Source organism: Ceratotherium simum, chromosome X (genome assembly GCF_057802395.1).
Source record: "Ceratotherium simum simum isolate JZ-2026a chromosome X, ASM5780239v1, whole genome shotgun sequence".
In the NCBI taxonomy this organism is placed as follows: Eukaryota; Metazoa; Chordata; class Mammalia; order Perissodactyla; family Rhinocerotidae; genus Ceratotherium; species Ceratotherium simum.
In genome coordinates this window covers 39,538,407-39,558,286 of record NC_141940.1, presented here as the reverse complement: position 1 = coordinate 39,558,286, position 19,880 = coordinate 39,538,407, and the positions used below count along the sequence as shown (strand labels likewise).

General features: G+C 39.0%; 1 protein-coding gene across 1 annotated transcript in view; it reads left to right on the top strand.

Annotated features, from left to right (window-relative positions):
* The window catches only part of VSIG1 (V-set and immunoglobulin domain containing 1), a 34,739-nt gene that overhangs the window by 1,971 nt on the left and 12,888 nt on the right, over positions 1–19,880 (top strand). The window contains exon 2 of the mRNA XM_014795356.2: positions 11,877–12,040. Within this exon, the coding sequence (XP_014650842.1) occupies positions 11,877–12,040 (164 nt within the window). The remainder of the gene's footprint in view (positions 1–11,876; positions 12,041–19,880) is intronic.

Genomic DNA, 19,880 nt, shown 5'->3' with positions numbered 1-19,880 from the left:
GTGCCCATCAGTTGATCCAGATATGGCTATGAGGAAACTGGTAATGTTTCCATCAGTGTGCAATTTGATGTGCTACCTGGACTTATTTCCTCGTCAGGAGGAATGTCACATTTTTGGTATCAAGCATGGTGCCTGGCATATAGTCGGCCCATAGGAAATGTTTATTGAAAGAATGAATTACCTTCTGAAATCCTGCCATTTGTGACATGGATGGACCTTGAAGGCATTATGCTAAGTGAAATAAGTCATACAGAGAAAGACAAATACCATATGATCTCACTTATACGTGGAATCTAAAAAACTTGAATTCATAGAAACAGAGAGTAGAGTGGTGGTTACCAGAGGCTGAGGGTTGGGGGAAATAGCGAGATGTCGGACAAAGGGTACAAACTTCCAGTTAGAATATGAATAAGTTCTGGGGATCTAATATACAGCATGGTGACTATAATTAACAATGCTATGTTATATACTTGAAAGTTGTTAAGAGAGTAGATCTTAAACGTTCTCTCCACAAAAAAGAAATGGTAATTATGTGATGTGATGGAAGTGTTAGTTAACGCTATGGTGATAATCATTTTGCAATATATGCATGCATCAAATTAACACTTTGTACACCTTAAACTCACACAATATTTTGTGTCAATCGTATCTCAATAAAGGTGGAAAAATAAAAGAATTAATTACTTTCCCAAGCCCCAAATTTCCAGAAATGATTTTCACATACATATTTAAAATCAATTTTTTGTACAACTAAGCAAGACAGATTTTATTTTAATCAAAATCTTTCTGATGACTTCTTAGGGAGTCTTAGGTTAAATTCCATTTCAGGAAAAGAATTTTAATCAAAAATATCTTCTGCAGAAAGTTCATGCATATCATTTTAGGTGCTTGTAATATATATTAGCCACTTGTTGGAAAGATATGTTAATATTTTCATTTTCTGGAGGTATGTGCTATGCATTTTAAAGCAGTAATATATTTTAACTTTGGTTTTGCAGTCAAATCCAAAAAGTGAGTGATCCTTTGGTTATATTATTTCCTAACTCAAAAATGAAGCAATTATACATGAAATTGCTGGAAATTAAATCACTTTAAATGCATCAGCTTAAATATGGCTATCTGGGGGATATTTTTGCTGTGGTATATTAGAAGAATAACAAACCCCTTATACGCAAAGTGCCTGCCACATTGGAGGCATTAAATAAATGAATGAGCAATCATTACCAAAATACGAGGCATTTAAAATGTTTTTAGAGTGTTGATTAATTTATGTGTATACACTGTGGATTATTTTCCTTTAATAATATGTACTGATTTTTAAAAGCAGTCACACATATTTCAACCACATGTGCGTTTTTTTCTTCTTTTTTTAATTCAGCCAGATCAGTGTGTGAAATTGCAATCCTGGGTTTTGTTTAAATGAGGTACTAGTCTTTATTTTTCTATTTATTCACAGTCTAGTTAAGGTAGAGATTTTTCTGACTTTTTCAATTTTTAAATAACTTCTCAATTTGGAGTAAATTAATCCAAAGGAAGAGAACTTTTTTTCCCCTGACACTCACAGAATCACCTTCAGTTTAAGACTAAATTTGCACTGTTCGCTATCCACATGTGGCTATCTAAATTTAAATTTATTCAAATTAAATAAGATTAGAAGTTCATTACCTCAGTCATACTAGTCACATTTCAGGTGCTCCTTAATCACATGTGGGTAATGGCTACTGAATTGGACAGTACAGAGATAGAACATTTCCATCATCACAGAAGTTTCTATTGGACAGTGCTGGGCTAGAGGATGATCTCAGAGGTCTAAGTAACGTGCGCTAATTGAATGATGTGACATGTTAAAAAAGTTCATCTGGAAATATATAGCTCTTAGCTCTGAAATGTATTGTCACTATATTAGGGATGGACAAGTTCTGAAAACCATCTTTTCTTCAGAATTTAAAGATTGATTATGGTGCTGAGAATTGGGAATCTGGGCAATAAAATGGTCTGGAGATAGTTCCTTGTCAATTGTTACCTCGTTACAGGACAATGAGTAGTAGTCTTAAAAATATATTGTCTCATGGTAGATTTGGAGCTTACCATCCTTATTCCAAGGTGATATTGTTGAGCTTTTACAGATCTCAAATTATTTACATATTTATATGTCTTCTATTAAAAAATGTTGAAAATGTTTAAATTGGATTTATAGTTCCCAAATCTTTGATTTTCATTTGCCCTTATTCTAGTCTGTGCTATAAATGGCTTCCTGCTGCATTGACATGGCAGGCAGAGATTGTGTCTGTCTTGTTCATTATCGTTTCCCTAGTGTTTAGCACTGTTTGAGGCACAAAATAGGTGTTCAACAGATATTCATTGATAGGCACCAGAGACTCTTCCATAGTTTGTCTTGTGTGAGAACTGTCCTTACCCTGCCTTTAAGCACTTTTGCCAAGAGCAGCCTTTAAAGGGTTTTGTTTATTTATTTGGCCTTACCTGGTCATAAGATCCCACCATTAGCCAATCCCATAACAGATATTGGGACCCAAAATAGAGGACAAAAATAATGGCCAAATAATATCTCAAAAATCTTTGTTTTTAGGGGAAAGTTTCTGGGAACTTTAATGGCCAAAATATCCCCATTCTATCCTTTTTATTTTGAACACTTTAAAGACATTTGGAAGTCATCATTTGGGCATAGCCAGAGGTGTGGCTAAGTTCCAGGAGAAATGAGATGGACTATTTGAGGGCAGGAGAGAGCCACTTAGCTTTCTCCAACTAAGTTTCCATTGGAAAGAGGAGCTGCTTTCTGCAGGCCAATTTTGTTTTCTTGGGAGGCATAATGGGAACCAGGAAAACATGGAAAGGAAAACATTGGGAAGAGGGAAACTGCATGGAAGCTGCATTGGTGTCTACCCTAAAGCACTTCTCTTAATTCATCAAGACATCGGTTGCCATGTAAGCAGCCAACTTCTGGCCAAGAAGCAGCTGGACCAGGTGGCCTGGCTGAGACAGAGAACAAGGCTACTGAATCCAGGAAACCAGGGGTAATCAGTCCACTGGTTTGCTTTTTCTTTTAATCTTTCAAAATATTTGTCAATTCCCTGAGTTCCTTTTGCCTGACTGCTGTCATTAAGCAATAAAAATAAAATTAAAGAAGCCTTTGGGTTTGCAAAATTGGGAGGAGGGCCAGGAATTTGTCTTTCTGTACTATTTCTTCTGACCTTCCCACGATCTCTGTGTCCTCATCCCACCCAAACCCCTTGTCTGTAACCCTTAGCTCTCACTCCAGCCCCCCCTGCAGCATAGACAGCTTCTCTTAATCTTGATTTTTTTCTTCTAATACCTATCTCACAGTCTTACGTTCCATCCTGGACAAATTCTATACTCTCTGACTCTGCAATGGATAATAACCAGTTAACCAGTTGAGCCAATGCCTCTGTAGTGTTACTCAAAGTATTTTCCCCTATCACAGCCCTTTGGAAAATGCTTGTATAGTATGGAGAATTTTAAGTGCAGTGGTTGGCTGGATTTTGGGGTAGGTGGCTCTTTGATGTTCCTCCAAATCATATGGGCAGCTCACCCTTTTGTAAGGCCAACAGTTCTCAAACTTTGTGTTCTCAGGACCCTTTTATACTCTTAAAATTTGAGGGAGATTTCTGGTCTGGAGAAAATGGTGTGGACCTGTTTCTCCTTGCTTCTCCCTGCTAAGCACAAATATAAACTGTCCCTGGAAATAATGCAAGAGACAACCAATGGAGAATTCTGAAAGATGGTAAGAAAAAAGCAGACTGGTTTGGGACCCTGGGAACAACACAGAGGTAAGGTGTCATGTCTTTCCACCCAACAGAAGATGCATACCCAGTTCTGACATTTGCTGATCCCAACCTAGCAACAGAGGGTAACCCAGTGAGGCTCATTCTTCCCCCAGATCGAATGGGAGTCCCTTTGACATAAGGTGAGCCCAACATCACTGGCAAGGGGGAATTATCAGGAGCCTCACCAACAATAGTAGACAAAGGAAGCATTATCTTTCCCCACTGGGCTGAAGACTCCCTACTTTCACCTAGAGGAACTGAGGTGGGAGTGTGGAACAGACAAGAGGGATGAAGCCACAGCAAGTGCCTGGTTCCAGAAGGCTCTTTGTCTCTGTGGGTCTGAGACTCTCCTCTCCCGCACAGAGACACCAGGCCAGCCAGGGGTACCAGCAGGAGTGTCCCACAATACCAAACCTCCACTGACAGACACCTAGCAGCCTGACCTGAGGAAACCCTTCTGGCCCCTCAGGCAACAGGATCAGGGACAAATGGAAGCCCTAATGACATCAGATAAACCAACCAGACCAAAACAACACTGCAAAGACTCTGAAAATTAAACTAGCATGAGAACCACAGCCCACAAAATAGGCTGAGACATGTGTACAAAACATAAATAAAATATAATATAAAAGAGACTGTCTGCTAAAATAACAGATTTAAATAGGAATTTCCTAACATCATAAACAAAATGTGTGTAGGTTTGGACAAATATATAATCACAATTATCCACCATTATATTCTCATACAGTGTATTTTCACTGCCCTAAAAGTCCTCTGTGCTCCACCTATTCCTGCCTTTCTCCCTTCTAACCCCTTGCAACCACTGATCTTTTTATTTTCTGCATAGTTCTGCCTTTTCCAGAATGTCATAGAGTTGGAGTCCTATAGTATGTAGACTTTCCAGATTGGCTTCTTTCACTTAGTAATATGCAGTTAATGTTCCTCCATGACTTTTCATGGCTTGATGCCTCATTTCTTTTTAGTACTGAATAATATTCCATTGTCTGGATATACCACAGTTTATTAATCCATTCACCTACTGAAGGACATCTTGGTTGCTTCCAATTTGGGGCAATTATAAGGCTGGTATAAACATCCGTGTGCAGATTTTTGTGTGGATATAAGTTTTCAACTTTCTTTGGTAAATAGCAAGGGGCACAATTGCTGGATAGTATGGCAAGAGTATGTTTAGTTTTGTAAGCAACCACCAAACTGTCTTCCAAAGTGGCTGTACCATTTTGCATTCCCACCAGCAACGAATGAGAGTTCGTGTTGCTCCACATCCTCGCCAGTATTTGGTGTTGTCAGTGTTCTGGATTTTGGCCATTCTAATAGGTGTGTAGTGGTAACTTAGTATTTTAATTTGCATTTCCCTGATGACATATGATGTGGAACATCTTTTCATATGCTTATTTGCCATATGTATATCATCTTTAGTGAGATGTCTGTTAAGTTCTTTGGTCTATTTTTTAATCTGGTTGTTTGTTTTCTTATTATTGAGTTTTAAGAGTTCTTTGTATATGTTGGATCACAGTCCTTTATCAGATATGTCTTCTGCAAATATATTCTCCAAGTCTGTGGCTTATTTTTCATTCTCTTGACACTGTCTTTCATAGAGCAGAAGTTTTTAATTTTAATGAAGTACAGCTCATCAATTTTTCTTTCAAGGATTGTGTCTTTGGTGTTTTATCTCAAGTCATCATCATGCCCAAGGTCATCTAGATTTTCTCTTGTGTTATCTTCTAGGAGTTGTATATTTTGTTTTATACATTTAAATCTGTGATCCATTTTGAGATAATTCTTGTGAAGTGTATAAGGTCTGTGTCTAGATTATTTTTTTTTGTACATGGACATCCAGTTGTTCTAGCACTATTTGTTGAAAAGATTACCTTTGCTCCTTTGTCAAAGATCAGTTGACTATATTTATGTGGGTCTATTTCTGGACTGTCTATTCTGTTCCACTGGTCTATTTGTCTATTCTTTTGCCAATACTACATAGTCTTGATTACTATAGCTTTGTAGGAAGTTTCGAATTTGGGTAGTGTCAGTCCTCCAACTTTGTTATTCTCCTTCAATATTGTCAATATCCACAGAATAACTTGCTGGGATTTTGATTGGAATTACATTGAATTTATAGATTAAGTTGGGAAGAACTGCCATCTTGAAAACATTGAGTCTTCCTATCCATGAACATGGAATATCTCTCCATTTATTTAGTTTTTCTTTGATTTCTTTCATCAGAGTTTTCTAGTTTTCCTCATACAGATTTTCTACAGATTTTGTTAGATTTATACTTAAACATTTTAATTTGAGGGTACTAATGTAAACAGTATTGTGTTTTTAATTTCAAATTACACTTTTTCATTGCTGGTATATAGGAAAGCAACAAACTTTTGTGCATTAACCTTGTGTCCTGAAACCTTGCTTTAGTCACTTATTTGTTCTTGGAGTTTTTTGTTGATTCTTTTGGATTTTCTACATAGGCAATCATGTCATCTGTCATTTCCTTTACAATCTGTATACCTTTTATTTCCTTTTCGTGTCTTATTGCCTTAGCTAGGACTTCTGGTACAAGGTTGAAAAGGAGTGATGAGAAGGGACATTTTTGCCTTGTTCTTGATCTTAGTAGGAAAGCTTCTAGTTTTTCACCACTAAGTATGATGTTAGCTGTGGATTTTTTGTAGATGTTCTTTATCAAGTGGAGGAAGTTCCCCTCTATTCCTAGATTATTGAGAGTTTTTATCACAAATAATAGGTGTTGCATTTTTTTAAATGCTTTTTTTGCATATATTTATATGTTCATGTGATTTTTTTTTCTTTAGCCTGATGATGTGATGGATTATGTTAATTGATTTTCAAATGTTGAACTAGCCTTGCATACTTTGGATAAATCCCACTTGGTCATGGTGTGGAATTCTTTTTATACATTATTGGGTTTGATTTGCTAATATTCTGTTGAGGATTTTTACATCTATCCTCATGAGAGATATTGGTCTATAGTTTTCTTTTCTTGTAATGTCTTTGTCTGGTTTAGTATTAGGGTGATATTGGCATCATAGGATGAGTTAGAAAGCATTCCCTCCATTCTATCTTCTGAAAGAGATTGTAGAGAATTGGTAAAATTTCTTCCTTAATTGTTTGGTAAAATTCACCAGTGAACCCAGCTGGGCCTGGCCTGGTGCTTTCTGTTTTGGAAGGTTATTAATTATCAATTCAATTTATTTAATAGATATAGATTATTCAGATTGTCTACTTCTTCCTGTGGGAGTTTTGGCAGGTTGTGTCTTTCAAGGAATTGGTCCATTTCATCTAGGTTTCAAATTGTGGGCATGGAGTTGTTCCTAGTATTCTTTTATTATCCTTTTAATGTTCATAGTATGTGTAGTGATGGCCCCTCTTTCATTTCTGATATTAGTAATTTGTGTCCTCTCTATTTTTTTCTTAGTTATCTTGGCTAGGGTCTTATCATTTTTATTGATCTTTTCAAATAACCAGTTTTGATTTATTGGTTTTCTCTATTGATTTGTTTTCAATTTCATTGGTTTCTGCTCTAATTTTTATTATTTCTTTTGTTTTCTAAGGTGCAAGCTTAGATGATTAATTTTAGACTTTTCTTCTTTTCTACTATATGCATTCAATGCTGCAAATTTCCCTCTAAGCACTGCTTTTGCTGCATACCACAAATTTTGATAAGTTGTGTTTTTATTTTCATTTAGTTCAAAATATTTAAAAATTTCTCTTGAGATTTCTACTTTGACTCAAGTGTTGTTAAGAAGTATGTTGTTTAATCTCCATGTATTTTGGGACTTTCCAGTAATCTTTTTGTTATTTATTTCTAATTTAATTCTATTGTGGTCTAAGAGCACACATTATGTGAGTTCTATTGTTTTTAATCTGTTAAAGTTTGTTTTATGGCCCAGAATGTGGTCTATCTTGGTGAGTATTCATAGTGTTTTAAAGTATATCTCTTTGTATAGAACACTCCACCCAACAACAGTAGAATGCACTTTTCCCCGAAGCACCCCCAGAACATTTACCAAAGGGACCATGTTCTTGGCCATAGAACAGACCTCAACAAATTTAAAAGAATTGAAATCATACAGAGTCTGTTCTCTGAGCACATTGGAATCAAACTACCAATCGAGAAGAGAAAGACAACAAAAAAGTCTCTAAGCACTTGGAAATTATACAATTATACAACACACTTCTAAATAATCTATAGATCAAAGAGGAAGTCTCAAAAATAATTTTAAAAATATGTGTAGAATTGAATGAAAATGAAAATATAACATACAGATATATGTAACATGCTGCTAAAGCAGTGCTGAGAGAGAAATTTATAACACTAAATGCTTACATTTTAAATGAAGAAAAGTCTCAAGTCAATAATCAAAGTTCCTACATCAAGGAACTAGAGAAAGAACAAAATAAACCCAAAGCAAGCAGAAGGAAGGAAATAATAAAGAGCTGGAATCAATGGAATTTAAATAGGAAAACTATACAGAAAATTAAATGAAATAAAAATCTGATTCTTTGAAAAAATCAATAAATAATGTTGACAAACTTCTAGCAAGACTGGTAAAAATAAAAAGAGATGAGACACAATCACCAATATCAGAAATGAAGTATGGCATAACACTACGGATTCTGTAGTCATTAAAAATATAATAAGGGAATACTATGAAAAACTTTATGTTCATTTATTTGACAACTTAGAAGAAATGGACCAATTCCCCCAAAACAACAAACTACTAAAACTCACCCCATATAAAATAATCTCAATATTTCTATAATCATTAAAGAAATTGCATTCATAATTTTAAAAGCTCCTGAAAAAAAAATCTCCAGCCTAGATACTTTCACTGGATAATTCTACCAAACATTTAAAAAATAATTAACACCAATTTTACACAATCTCTTCCAAAAAAATAGAAGAGGAGGGAACACTTCCAACTCATTTTAGGAGGCTAGTATTATCTTGATACCAAAACCAGACAAAGACAGTATGAAAATATAAAACTACAGATCAATAGCTCTCATGAACTTAGACTCAAAAACACTCAACAAAACACAAGCAAAGTGAATCCCACAATGTCTGAAAAGAATTCTACACCATGACTAAGTGGGATTTATTTCAGGCATGCAAGGCTGGTTCAACATTCAAAAATCATTTAGTGTAATCTGGGCCGGCCCCATGGCTTAGCGGTTAAGTGCGTGCTCTCCGCTGCCGGCGGCCCGGGTTCGGATCCCGGGTGCGCACCGAGGCACCACTCCTCCAGCCATGCTGAGGCCGCATCCCACATACAGCAACTAGAAGGATGTGCAGCTATGACAGACAACTATGTACTGGGGCTTTGGGGGAAAAATAAATAAATAAAATCTTAAAAAAAAAAAATCATTTAGTGTAATCTATCATATCAACGAGCCAAAAAAAAAAGCAAATAATCATATCAATTGTTACAGAAAAAGCATTTGACAAAATCCGATACCTATTCATGATAAAAACTCTCAGCAAGTTAGCAATAGAGAGTGTGTTAGTTTCCAAGAACTGAAACTGGGTGGCTTAAACAAGAGAAATTTATTCTCTCAAAGTTCTGGAGACCAAAAGTCGAAAGTCAAAGCACTGGCAAAGGTTCTCTGGAAGCTCTGAAGGATAATCCGTGCCATACCTTTCTCCTAGCTGGCTGCTAGCAATTCTTAGCATTCCTTGGCTTGTATATGCAGCACTCCAATTCCTGATTCTGTCTTCACACGGCCTTTCCCTCTGTGTATCCCTGTGTCAAATCTCCCTCTCCTTTCTCTTATAAAGACAACAGTCATTGGATTAAGGGCCCACCCTAAATCCAGGATGATGTCATCTCAAGATCCTTAACTTAATTACATTGCAAAGACCCTATTTCCAAATAATGTCACATTCACAGGTACCAGAGATTAGGACTTGTACATATCTTTTTGAGAGACACAATTCAACCTATGACAGAGGAGAATTACCTCAACTTGATAAGGAGCATCTACAAATAACCTACAGCTAACATTGTATTTAATGGTGAAATACTGAATGCTTTTTCCCTAAGATTGGGAACAAGGCAAGGATGTCCACTCTCAACTCTCTTATTCAATAAAGTACTCAAGGTTATAGCCACTGCAATAATGCAATAAAAAGAAATAAAAGGCATACGATTGGAAAGGAAGAAATAAAACTGTTTCTACCCAATGAAAGACTGGCATCTAGATTATATAGAGAACACTCAAAATTCAACAGTAAAAAACTGAACAATCCAATCAGAAAATGGGCAAAAGATATGAACAGACATTTTCTGAGGAGGATATATAAATCGCAAATAATCACATGAAAAGTTGTTTAGCATCGTTAATTTGCATTAGAGAAATGCAAATTAAAACAACAATAATATATCACTACACACCAATTAGAATGACTAAAGCGGAAAATAGTGACAACACCAAATGCTGATGAGGATGTGGAGAGACTGGACCACTCATACATGATTGGTGGGAATGTATATTGGTACAGCCACTCTGGAAAAGAGTGTGGCTGTTTTTTATTTTTTGTTTTGTTTTTTAATAAAATGAAACATGTAACTGCCATTTGACCCAGCAATTACACTCTTAAGCATTTATCCAAGAGAAATGGAAATTTATGTTCACACAAAAATATGTACATGATTGTTCATTAGAGATTTATTCAATATCAAAAACTGGAAACTACTCAGATATCTCTAAATAGGTGAATCGTTAAACAACTTGTGGTACATACCATCGAATGCTACTAAGTGATAAAAGGCAGTGAACTACTGATACACAAAATAACTTGGGTGAATTTCTAGGTAATTAAACTGAATGAAAAAAGCCAATCCTGAAAGGTTGCCATGCTTCCATTTATATAATATTTATGAAATGACAAAATTTTAGAAATGGAAGACAGATAAGTGGTTGCCAATGCTTAGGATCAGGAATGGGGTGCAGGAAGGAGGTGGGCGTGATTATAAAAGGGCAACATGAGGGATCTTTGTGGCGATGGAACTGTTCAGTATCTTGACTGTGATGATGGACACACAAACCTACACATGTGATAAAATTGTATAGAACGAAATAATGCATACACGAGTGAGTACAAGTAAAACTGGACAAATATGAAAAAGATCAGTGAATTGTATCAATGTCTGTGTCCTGGTTGTGCTATTATACTGTAGTTTTACAAAATGTTATCATGGGGGTAAGGGTTGGGTAAAGTGTACGTGGGATCTCTGTCATATTTCTCAGAACTGTGTCTAAATCTACTATTATCTCAAAATTTTCAATTAAAAATTATTGAGGACCCCAAAGAGTTTTTACTATGTGGGTTATTTCTATCTATTTTTACTGTATTAGAAAGTAAAACTAAAAAAAAAATTTAAACACAAAAATACCCAAGCACACATTCCATTACCTGCCGGAGCAATAACATCATTACCTGTTATGTAGCTTCTGGAACACTCCATTGTACACTCATGACAGGATGAGAGTAAAAATGAAAAATAACATCTTGGTATTATTATAAATATAATTTTGATCTTGTAGCCTCCCCGAATGGTCTTAGGGATAGGGTGACCAACTCATCCTAGTTTTCTCGGGATTTTCCTGGTTTAAGTACTGAAAGTCCTGGCAAAACCAGTATGGTTTGCGTGAGACTTACCCAGTTTTAAAACTGAAAGTCTCACATCCAAGGAACCCCCTCAGTCCTGGGCAAACTGGATTGGTTGTTCTCTAAACTCATGGACCTTTCTGTGTCCCCGGACAACACTTTAAGAACCTCTGTGTAAGGCTATCCTTACGCAGAAGAAATTCCCAGGTCAGTGTTATTACCTCACTATCGCATAGGATTCGAGTATCTTCACATTGTAATATGTTAGAAACTCTCCCCATGCAAATTGCTTGCTCAGCTTTCCAGGTTCATTATACCTTCTCCTCACCTTGGATTCCTCAAATAAGATGTCATTGAAAGTGCTTTGTAATGAAAAATTGTCATCACAATGTGACTGTGTACCATTGTCTTTTTGATGATTATCTTTTCAGGTCAAGTCAGTGGGGTGCAAGTGACCATCCCAGACAGTTTCGTGAACGTGACTGTTGGATCTGATGTCACTCTCGTCTGTACCTATACCACCACTGTGGCCTCCCGGGACCAGCTTTCCATCCAGTGGTCATTCTTCCATAAGAAGGAGTTACAGCCAGTTTCTGTAAGGACTTTTTTCCTAAACTATTCCCCTTTGGTAGTTCTGACATAAACTGTTGGAGTCAGTGTGTGAAGGAATGGTAAGCCTATTACAACAGTGGTAGAACCTCAGATACAAAGAGTTTGAAGAAAGCTGTTTAGGGAAGACCATCATCTAAGTGACTTGACCTTTGTCCTCACTTCATATTCAGTTATAGCCTTTTATTTCAATTCTGTGCAGGTCAATGTCAAATATATCATGTAGTGTAGACAGGAAAGGTCCTTTTCATAGGTGAAATGAGCAGCTGTTCTGAAAGGACTTCCTCTCCTAAGAAAAATATCTCCATAACTATTATTTCCAGAAGACCTCAGTTCAAATGCATGTCCTAATTGATCTGTAGATCTCTGCCAAACTTAATATCTGGGATCTGCCTGTCAAGGGAGCTAGCTCATTGTGCCAGACTGAGTTCTGATGGAATGAGACTCCCCAAATGGGTGGAGAAGGGCTAAGGTAGTGATGAACTTTAGGTAATCAATGGCAGCAGGAGGCTAGAGGATAGGAAATAAGAAGGGTAGGCTAGGGATTGAGAGAAGAGGTTGCCAGAGGAGGGTGGGTGAAATTCAAAGGAGAAGAATGATTCTACAGCAAGCTGCCTATTCCCGGGTTTTCATCAACTGGCCTTTAGGGTAATTCCTGCTTTAAGTTAGCTCAAGGACTAAAATTGTATACTCAAAAGTACGTGTGTGTGTGTGCATGAGTGTGCATGCGTGTATGCCAACATATATCCCTTGAGGGAAAAGGTCTACAATTTTCATCAGATTTTCAAAAAGATGTATGATCCAAAGCAAAGAGTTCAGAGAAGAGACAAATCACTGTGGTCTGTAATAGTTTGAGGTAGTTGAATTGGGCCTTGAAGGAAAGGAAGGGTTTTTATTAGTAAAAAGATAGAGGGAGAACAAGTGGAGTAGGCTGGAGGAGGCCCAAGGGCAGAGGTGGAGAAGAAGGAGGGCATTAGCTTGGAGGAGCCACACCTTGGCCAGTGTCACTTCAGCTATCAATGGTCTTTTGGAAGTGCTGAGTCCTCTCTTTACCAGAGGTCCTGCACACTTGTTTAGCAGGAAACACTGTTCAAGAGGAGATTCCATCAATGCCACCCTATACTCAAAGTTCAACAATTTAGCTCAGTACTGGTTACCTTAGACAAGTATCTGAATCATTCTGTGCCTGTCTTCAAAATATAGTAGAACAGTAATACTCTTCTACATATCTCATGGGGAATCAACAGACATAATGCATGTGAAAGCACTTGGAAAAAATACAAAGCTCTGTAAGTTTTCTTTTGTAAAAATCATTATCATTAGCAGCAGCAGCAACAGTAATTCTACCAGTTTCTGTCACCCAAAATGACCAAGACCTCACATGTTGCAGTCAACTAAGAAATCATCCCTTTCCTTTGCAGGCTGTGGATGCAATAATTAGATTGTGGATGACGATAAACACATGATCTTTTTTACTTTTTAAAATTCAGTTTCCTAACTAGGGTTTTCAGTACATTCTTTATCTGTAGGCTTGAAGTCCTTCTAACTTTGCCAGTAGGGGCTGAATTTAGGGAGGCCTTGCCAATATATTTTTGAAATTTTTTTATGCTTGGTATTAAAATCAAGATGTCCTCAACTGCCTGGAGGCCAGGCCAGGCCAGTCTTAATTAAAAAACACAAATTCCTCTTTACGCCTCCTCTGACACTGGAATTTACAAGGCTACCTCTCAATTGAACTGTATGGCTGGTAAGGAACTAGGAAATGCAGGGCTGAAGGATCTTGTGACCAGCAATGAGTTTTTTCTAGGCCTGGAGATGCAGGGGAAGAAGGTGTAGGTGATTGAACTGAGTGTAGCTTGAGCTCATGACATCTGTTAGAGGCACTTAGGAAAAAGAAAATCTATTACAAATAACTATTTATTGAGTGGTTTACTTACTTGCCATTTGCCTCATTCTTCAAAATCTCAGGTGCAAGCAGGGCAAGTAATTTAAGGTATCTACTCTTTTGGGATGTCCAAATCAAAGGAGGTCCTCTGCATTGAGCTGCTGGATCAGTGAGAACATGCCCCTTGATCTTAAAACATTCTAGGTGCTTCTCCAAGTGCATGAGACCTGTGCTATGCCTGTGCCTTGGCTGCATGGAAGACAGGGTGGAGTAGGGCCAGCTCTTGACTTGGAGACAGTGAACACCACCTCTCTCCCTCTTCTTTTCCCATCTTGCTTCAGCTTGCCCCAGCAAGATCCCCATCATAACCATCCTTAGGTGTCTACTTCTAGAGAACTGGAGTCTCTCCCTTTTCCCCATGCCCTGCAGGCCTGTACTTCTCTCTGCTTTTCCAGATGAGTAGTTTTGGAGCCCCAGTGGAAACTTCCTGATGGATGTCAGTTCCACTCCTTTCTCTGCTATTTACTTACTGGCTAGATGACCTTAGACAAGTCACTTGACCTTTCAGAGGATCAGCTTTCCCATCTGTAAAATGGGGCTACTTACCTACTTCATAGGTTTACTGTGAAGATTAAATGAGATGATGCCTATGAAGCACTAGGAAGCCTTCCACATGGTAACCATTTGATGAATGTGAATTATTATTATTAGCATCACTACTCACAAAATGGTGATTTTACAAAACCGCTATCTCATCCATACACCTGGGTCATGCACTAGAGAACCCAACCCAACAAGATACAGTTAGAATAGCTGAACAGCTGGGACAGAGCTCTTGGGGGAACCCTGGCCCAGGACTGGCTTCCAGTTCCACTCCCTGCCAGGTCTCTGTGGCTGAAGGGAGGGGTCAGGCCCCTTCTCTGCCGGCTCCTTATCCCTGAACAGAAAGCCTGCTCAACAAAGAGGTTGCAGACATCCTTGGTTGAGATGCTATCTTTCAAAATGGGATTTGGCCTCTATTTCAAATTCATTTCTTCTTTGAGCACTTCCATGCATTCAGAATTCTGTGAGCATGTTGTACGTTAATCTAGGGATGGCTGGTGGGACATTTAGGGGATGATAAAAAGAGACTGCTGTGCTATTAGATAATTTTATGATTTACGGGAGTAAGATGTTGCCAGACTGACCACTGAGTGATTCAATTCAACTCCTGGGTTGATGTGGCAGTATACCATGTAGCATTCGGCTCTCAGATCCACCCATTTCTGCTCAAACACAGCACAGCCCGTGCCTCAATACTGAGGGTATGGAGGAAAAGGCAGTCAGTCAGTGTCTAAAAATGGCGCATGCAAGAGACGCTCGGGGAAGATGTAGCTGGACCTCTCAGGTAAGAACACCTATTGGTGTACTACTGGACCCCTTCATTGTTTGGAGTCTCTAGGGCAATGGCATCAGGTTTTAGGAGTGGGATGGAAAGGTCTGAGTTTGTGACAATCCAGATCAGCACAAACTCCTGGCAAAACTAGGACAGTCTTGAGTTTCCCTTCTCATGCCCACATCTGGAATTCTTTTCAGCCTCCTCCAAAAGGCTCAGGGCCCTATTGCTGCCTTGAGCAGGGCAGTGGCCAACTCTTGTCATAGGCTCATCTTCTTCTTCTCCCCCAAGTTCATTGTGTTAAAGGAATAGTTGACTCCAAGGACTAGTGTTTCTCAATAGCCAAAGGAGGGTGTTATCTCTTACTGACTATCCCCTCCAAGGCGTTCCTTTGGTGAATGGGGACTGTAGAAATATCCCCCAAGTCTTCTGACCAGGAGAGCCAGGGTATTCCTCAACATGGTCCTCCTTTTAGAGATGCCCTCCTCTCAGAAGACATGGACAGCTTCAGATGATCAGTCCCTCAGCTGGGAGTCTCAGCTGAAGACTCTAGACCCTGGGACAGGCAGGATATCATAGAAGTTTTGGGTGGTCTGGTGCCCTCTAATCACACCAATGGCCTCCTTTTCCACCTAGTCAGTCATTGGTAAAACTACAGAGGCCTCACCTGCCCATGAACAGAAAAGGCATTGACCCTACTTAGCATCGGTCTCTCAAACAATACTTACTCTTCTAGAGTATCTGTAGTGGAAGAAACCCTTTGCCATCCTCATCTCCCCAGCACACATATAATGATGACAACTTCTTTCCAGAAGCTAGTATCTTCATATACTCTGACTTTAGTTCTCCCAACCTGGCCTATCCTCTACAGATAGCATTATATCAAATGCTTTTCAAATGTTGGTGGGGTGGGAGTGTTTTACCTCCTCAGGGGCATTCGAAAACGAGGTGGGGGGATTTTGGTCTAATTGTTATAAAGTAGAGTCACTACTGGCATTTAATGGGTGATGGCTAGTGATGCTAAAGGCCTTCAATATATAGGAGAGACCCACACATGAAAGAATTATCTGCCCAAAATGCCAGTGTCTCCCCCATTGAGAAACACTCCAAGTTCTTCCCTTCCCACCACTCCCTCCCATCAAAGTTTATCTATTCTGTGTCCCGTTTCCTCAGGTGTCTATTCTTGCTAAATCCAATAAATTAATCTAATGCTAAGGAGTTAGGGACTGGTGATAGTTTATTTTGTTCTCTTCCAAAGAAAATCATTTAAGCAGAGACCTTCCATGCCTTCACCCAGAAGAAGCAATTCAAATGGCGGGTATCTCAGGCAAATGGCAGGCTGGGAAGGGAGTTGTTGGGGGCAGGAACGTCTTCCTTTTGGTGTTCTGTTCCTTCCATGTGGAATCCCAGCCCTCCTAAATACAGTCCAGAGAAAATTCTGGGCTTGAGACCACTGCCACCCTACACTCCTCCCCTCCCATGGCTAGCTCTTTTATGAGCAGTGAAGGAAAGCAAGAGGCTGGAAGAGAAAGAATGGGTGGTTTGCTGTGGACTTCCATGCCCTCCACATTTCCAAAAGGAACCCACAAAAGCAACGCTGGAGGCTAAAGGCATTTATTAACTCCAACTCAGACTCAAACAGAAAGCAGACTGAATTCTTTCAACTCTTCTTGTTTATACTCCAGCATCTAGTTAGAGAGCAGTGTCACAACTTTGAGGGGAAAAAATCTTTTTGGAAAAATCTGGCTCCCAGCTGCACAGCCTCATGTGAATAGGAACTTGGCACAGTAGGAGGGGAAAGGCTGTTATTGCAGCTGGCAAATGTGGAAGGCATCACGTGGTGAACCCACTTGGCATGGGAAGCATCATGCCAATGAATAGCAGCAATTGGCAGGAGAAGGGTCGGGCTGGAGTAGGGGATGGAATGGCCCCAAAAGGGCAAAGTTGCCTGGGAATCATCTTCCTTGCCTAAGTCAGGACTCGGAGTGCCATTTTAATGTGTTCAGTGGAAATCAGGGGGTCTGTATTCCAGGTGTGACTATAAATTGTATGACCTTGGGAAAATCACTTCCTCAATTGGGGCCTCAGTGGCCTTTTCTGTAATAGAAGAGGATGAATCAGAGGTTGCAAACTGGAGGCCTCTGGGCCTGATTTGGGCAATGGATGCATATTGGTTGTCCAGCCCAGTATTTTGTTTTGTTTCCACAGTTTGAAAGCCTTGTTTGTATTGGCTCTCCAGTTCACCATAGTCCCCACCATCCTCTATGATCTTACCACTATCCACCAGCCGCTCCCAACCATTTCCCATATTTCTAATATCCATCTGGCTCCTGAAGGCTCCTCAACCTTAGAAATCATGAGCTAAATGATCTGTAACGGGGTCTTATAACTAATGTGCTATTATGATTCCATGTATCAGCCTCTAATATCACTGGGGGGCAGGTAGAGAGGACCTTGGGGGAGAGTAGGGCAGTCTGACATGAACATAGCCACAAAGGGCAAGTGGGCAAAAAATTAACAAGCACCACTTAAGGGAACACTTAGATGGATTTTCTTAAAGTGGACTCTCCCCACCCCCCACCGCAAGGATGTGGCCTGTTGAACATCCATGGCTTTTCCTGGACCTCAATTGCTTTGATCTCTAAATTGACAATAGACTTTCTTTGAAAAGTGTGCAAGACTCACAGGATCATGGGCTGGGCCTTGGCCATTGTTCAGCTTTGATTTTTAAAAGAGTTATTCTTTTGTGAAAAATGGAAGCAAGTTTCAGTCCTTCCTGTGTGATTAGATAAGCGGTTTCAGGAAAATATTTCTTCTTTTTTTCTTTAAAAGGACAGTGTGACAATGTGGACTTCCCCTAGTAGAAAGCCCCTCCATCTAGAAAGCCCCACTGCTGGCTAGCTATGGGGACTTTCCTTCTCACACAGCACCCCGAGGCCAAGGCCCTTCCTTTTTAGGTCTCCATTGTTATCCCTCCTTACCCTCATTCCTATCCTTGACCCCCTTGAGTATTATTTGTGAGAGGGCAAAATATATTAGGCTACAGTGTGAAGAACTAGGGTAGAAGTGTTGGTGAAGGTCCTTTTCATAGGGAAGTTACAAGTCCAGGGCCTCATTACTTATTTGCTAAGTTCACCTTGATTCATGCCCAACTGTGAGATTTTTACAGTGGCTTCTTTTCACGTCTTAGTCCTGGCCTAAAACATACTCTCTTGGACCCTGCTCTCTGCAGAAACAAGGTCCTTTCACCTAGACCCTCTAGGACTTACTGTGGGCCGTAGGCAGGACTGATGTTGTATTTCATTGTGATGTCACCAAGCCTCAACTTAAAACAGGCTGACCTACCCCCAGTCTTCCTGGGAGCAGGGGAAGCGGCCAGATGTCTAAGTTGTAAAGGGCTTCCTTGACGGACTGCAGGCTGGGTTCCAGGTAAGAGTCCCCAGGCCCTCAGACTGTTGATTAGAAAGTAAATAAGCTGAATGTGGCTAGTGAAATGGAAAGTCGGATATCTTGGGTGTCAACTCAAATGTAAGTAAGAGACCTTTGATGAGTTGGACCTCCTCCTGGCCCACTTGAATACCTTAAGTTAACACTGATTTTCCAGTTGTAAGTCAAACAAGACCTCTCTGGGGCAAAAGTTTGTAATTTCAGTAGGTGTGAATGGACAAACTGAATTATAAATGGCTCATTTAGGGCAGGAAAGAAAGATAGCTGATGTTAGAGAACTGGAGGAAAGAGACAAGTTGTTTTTTTCCTTAAATATGCTCTTTTCTTTCAATTTTCCCTCAGAATCTACCTTTCTGCCTTACTTTAAAAACATATTGGCTTTATACTCGGAGGAGGATACATTTGCATTTGTCTAGACAATACTTTTGGTTTGCTGATTGCCTTCCCTCTCTCATTAGCCTAATAAGGTAAAGAGCACTGGACAAAGAATTAGAAGAACTGGGTTCTACACATGTCCCGACTGTTAACTTTGTGTGTGTCTTTTTTACCTCTCTGGGCTTCAGTTTCTTCTGTAAAGTGAGGAGAGTGAATTAAATGAACCATACAGCTCTTCTAGTAGATTTTATGAAAATATTAATTAGTCCCACTGGACTAGGGCAATACGTTTATTCAATAATAAACAACAATCACTTGAATTACACATATTTGTATAAAACTAACAAAGTGTGTACATAGACTATGTGTATTATGAAGGAACCTCAGGGGTCACCTAGTCCAGTGATTCCCAAGTTTCAGTCACTCATGTCTCATCTTTATGATTTTTGTCATATTTGTGTATCACCAGCAGTATTATTTAATGTTTTCTATATTGACTTGGTTTCTTAAAATCTTAAAAATATCTACCTTAGTCTCATCCTAAGCAGTAATATCCATGAAGTCACAGATTTCATGTACTAGATATGTTTCTTTCTAATACACATTAAAATTTTTTTAAGTTTTTATTTGTGTACCACCTAAAATCAACTTATATGCCTCTACTTGGGCAATACATATCATACTTTGGAGAACATTGTTCCAGTTCCTCGTTCAGATGTGGAAACTAAAGGTTGGAGAGATTAC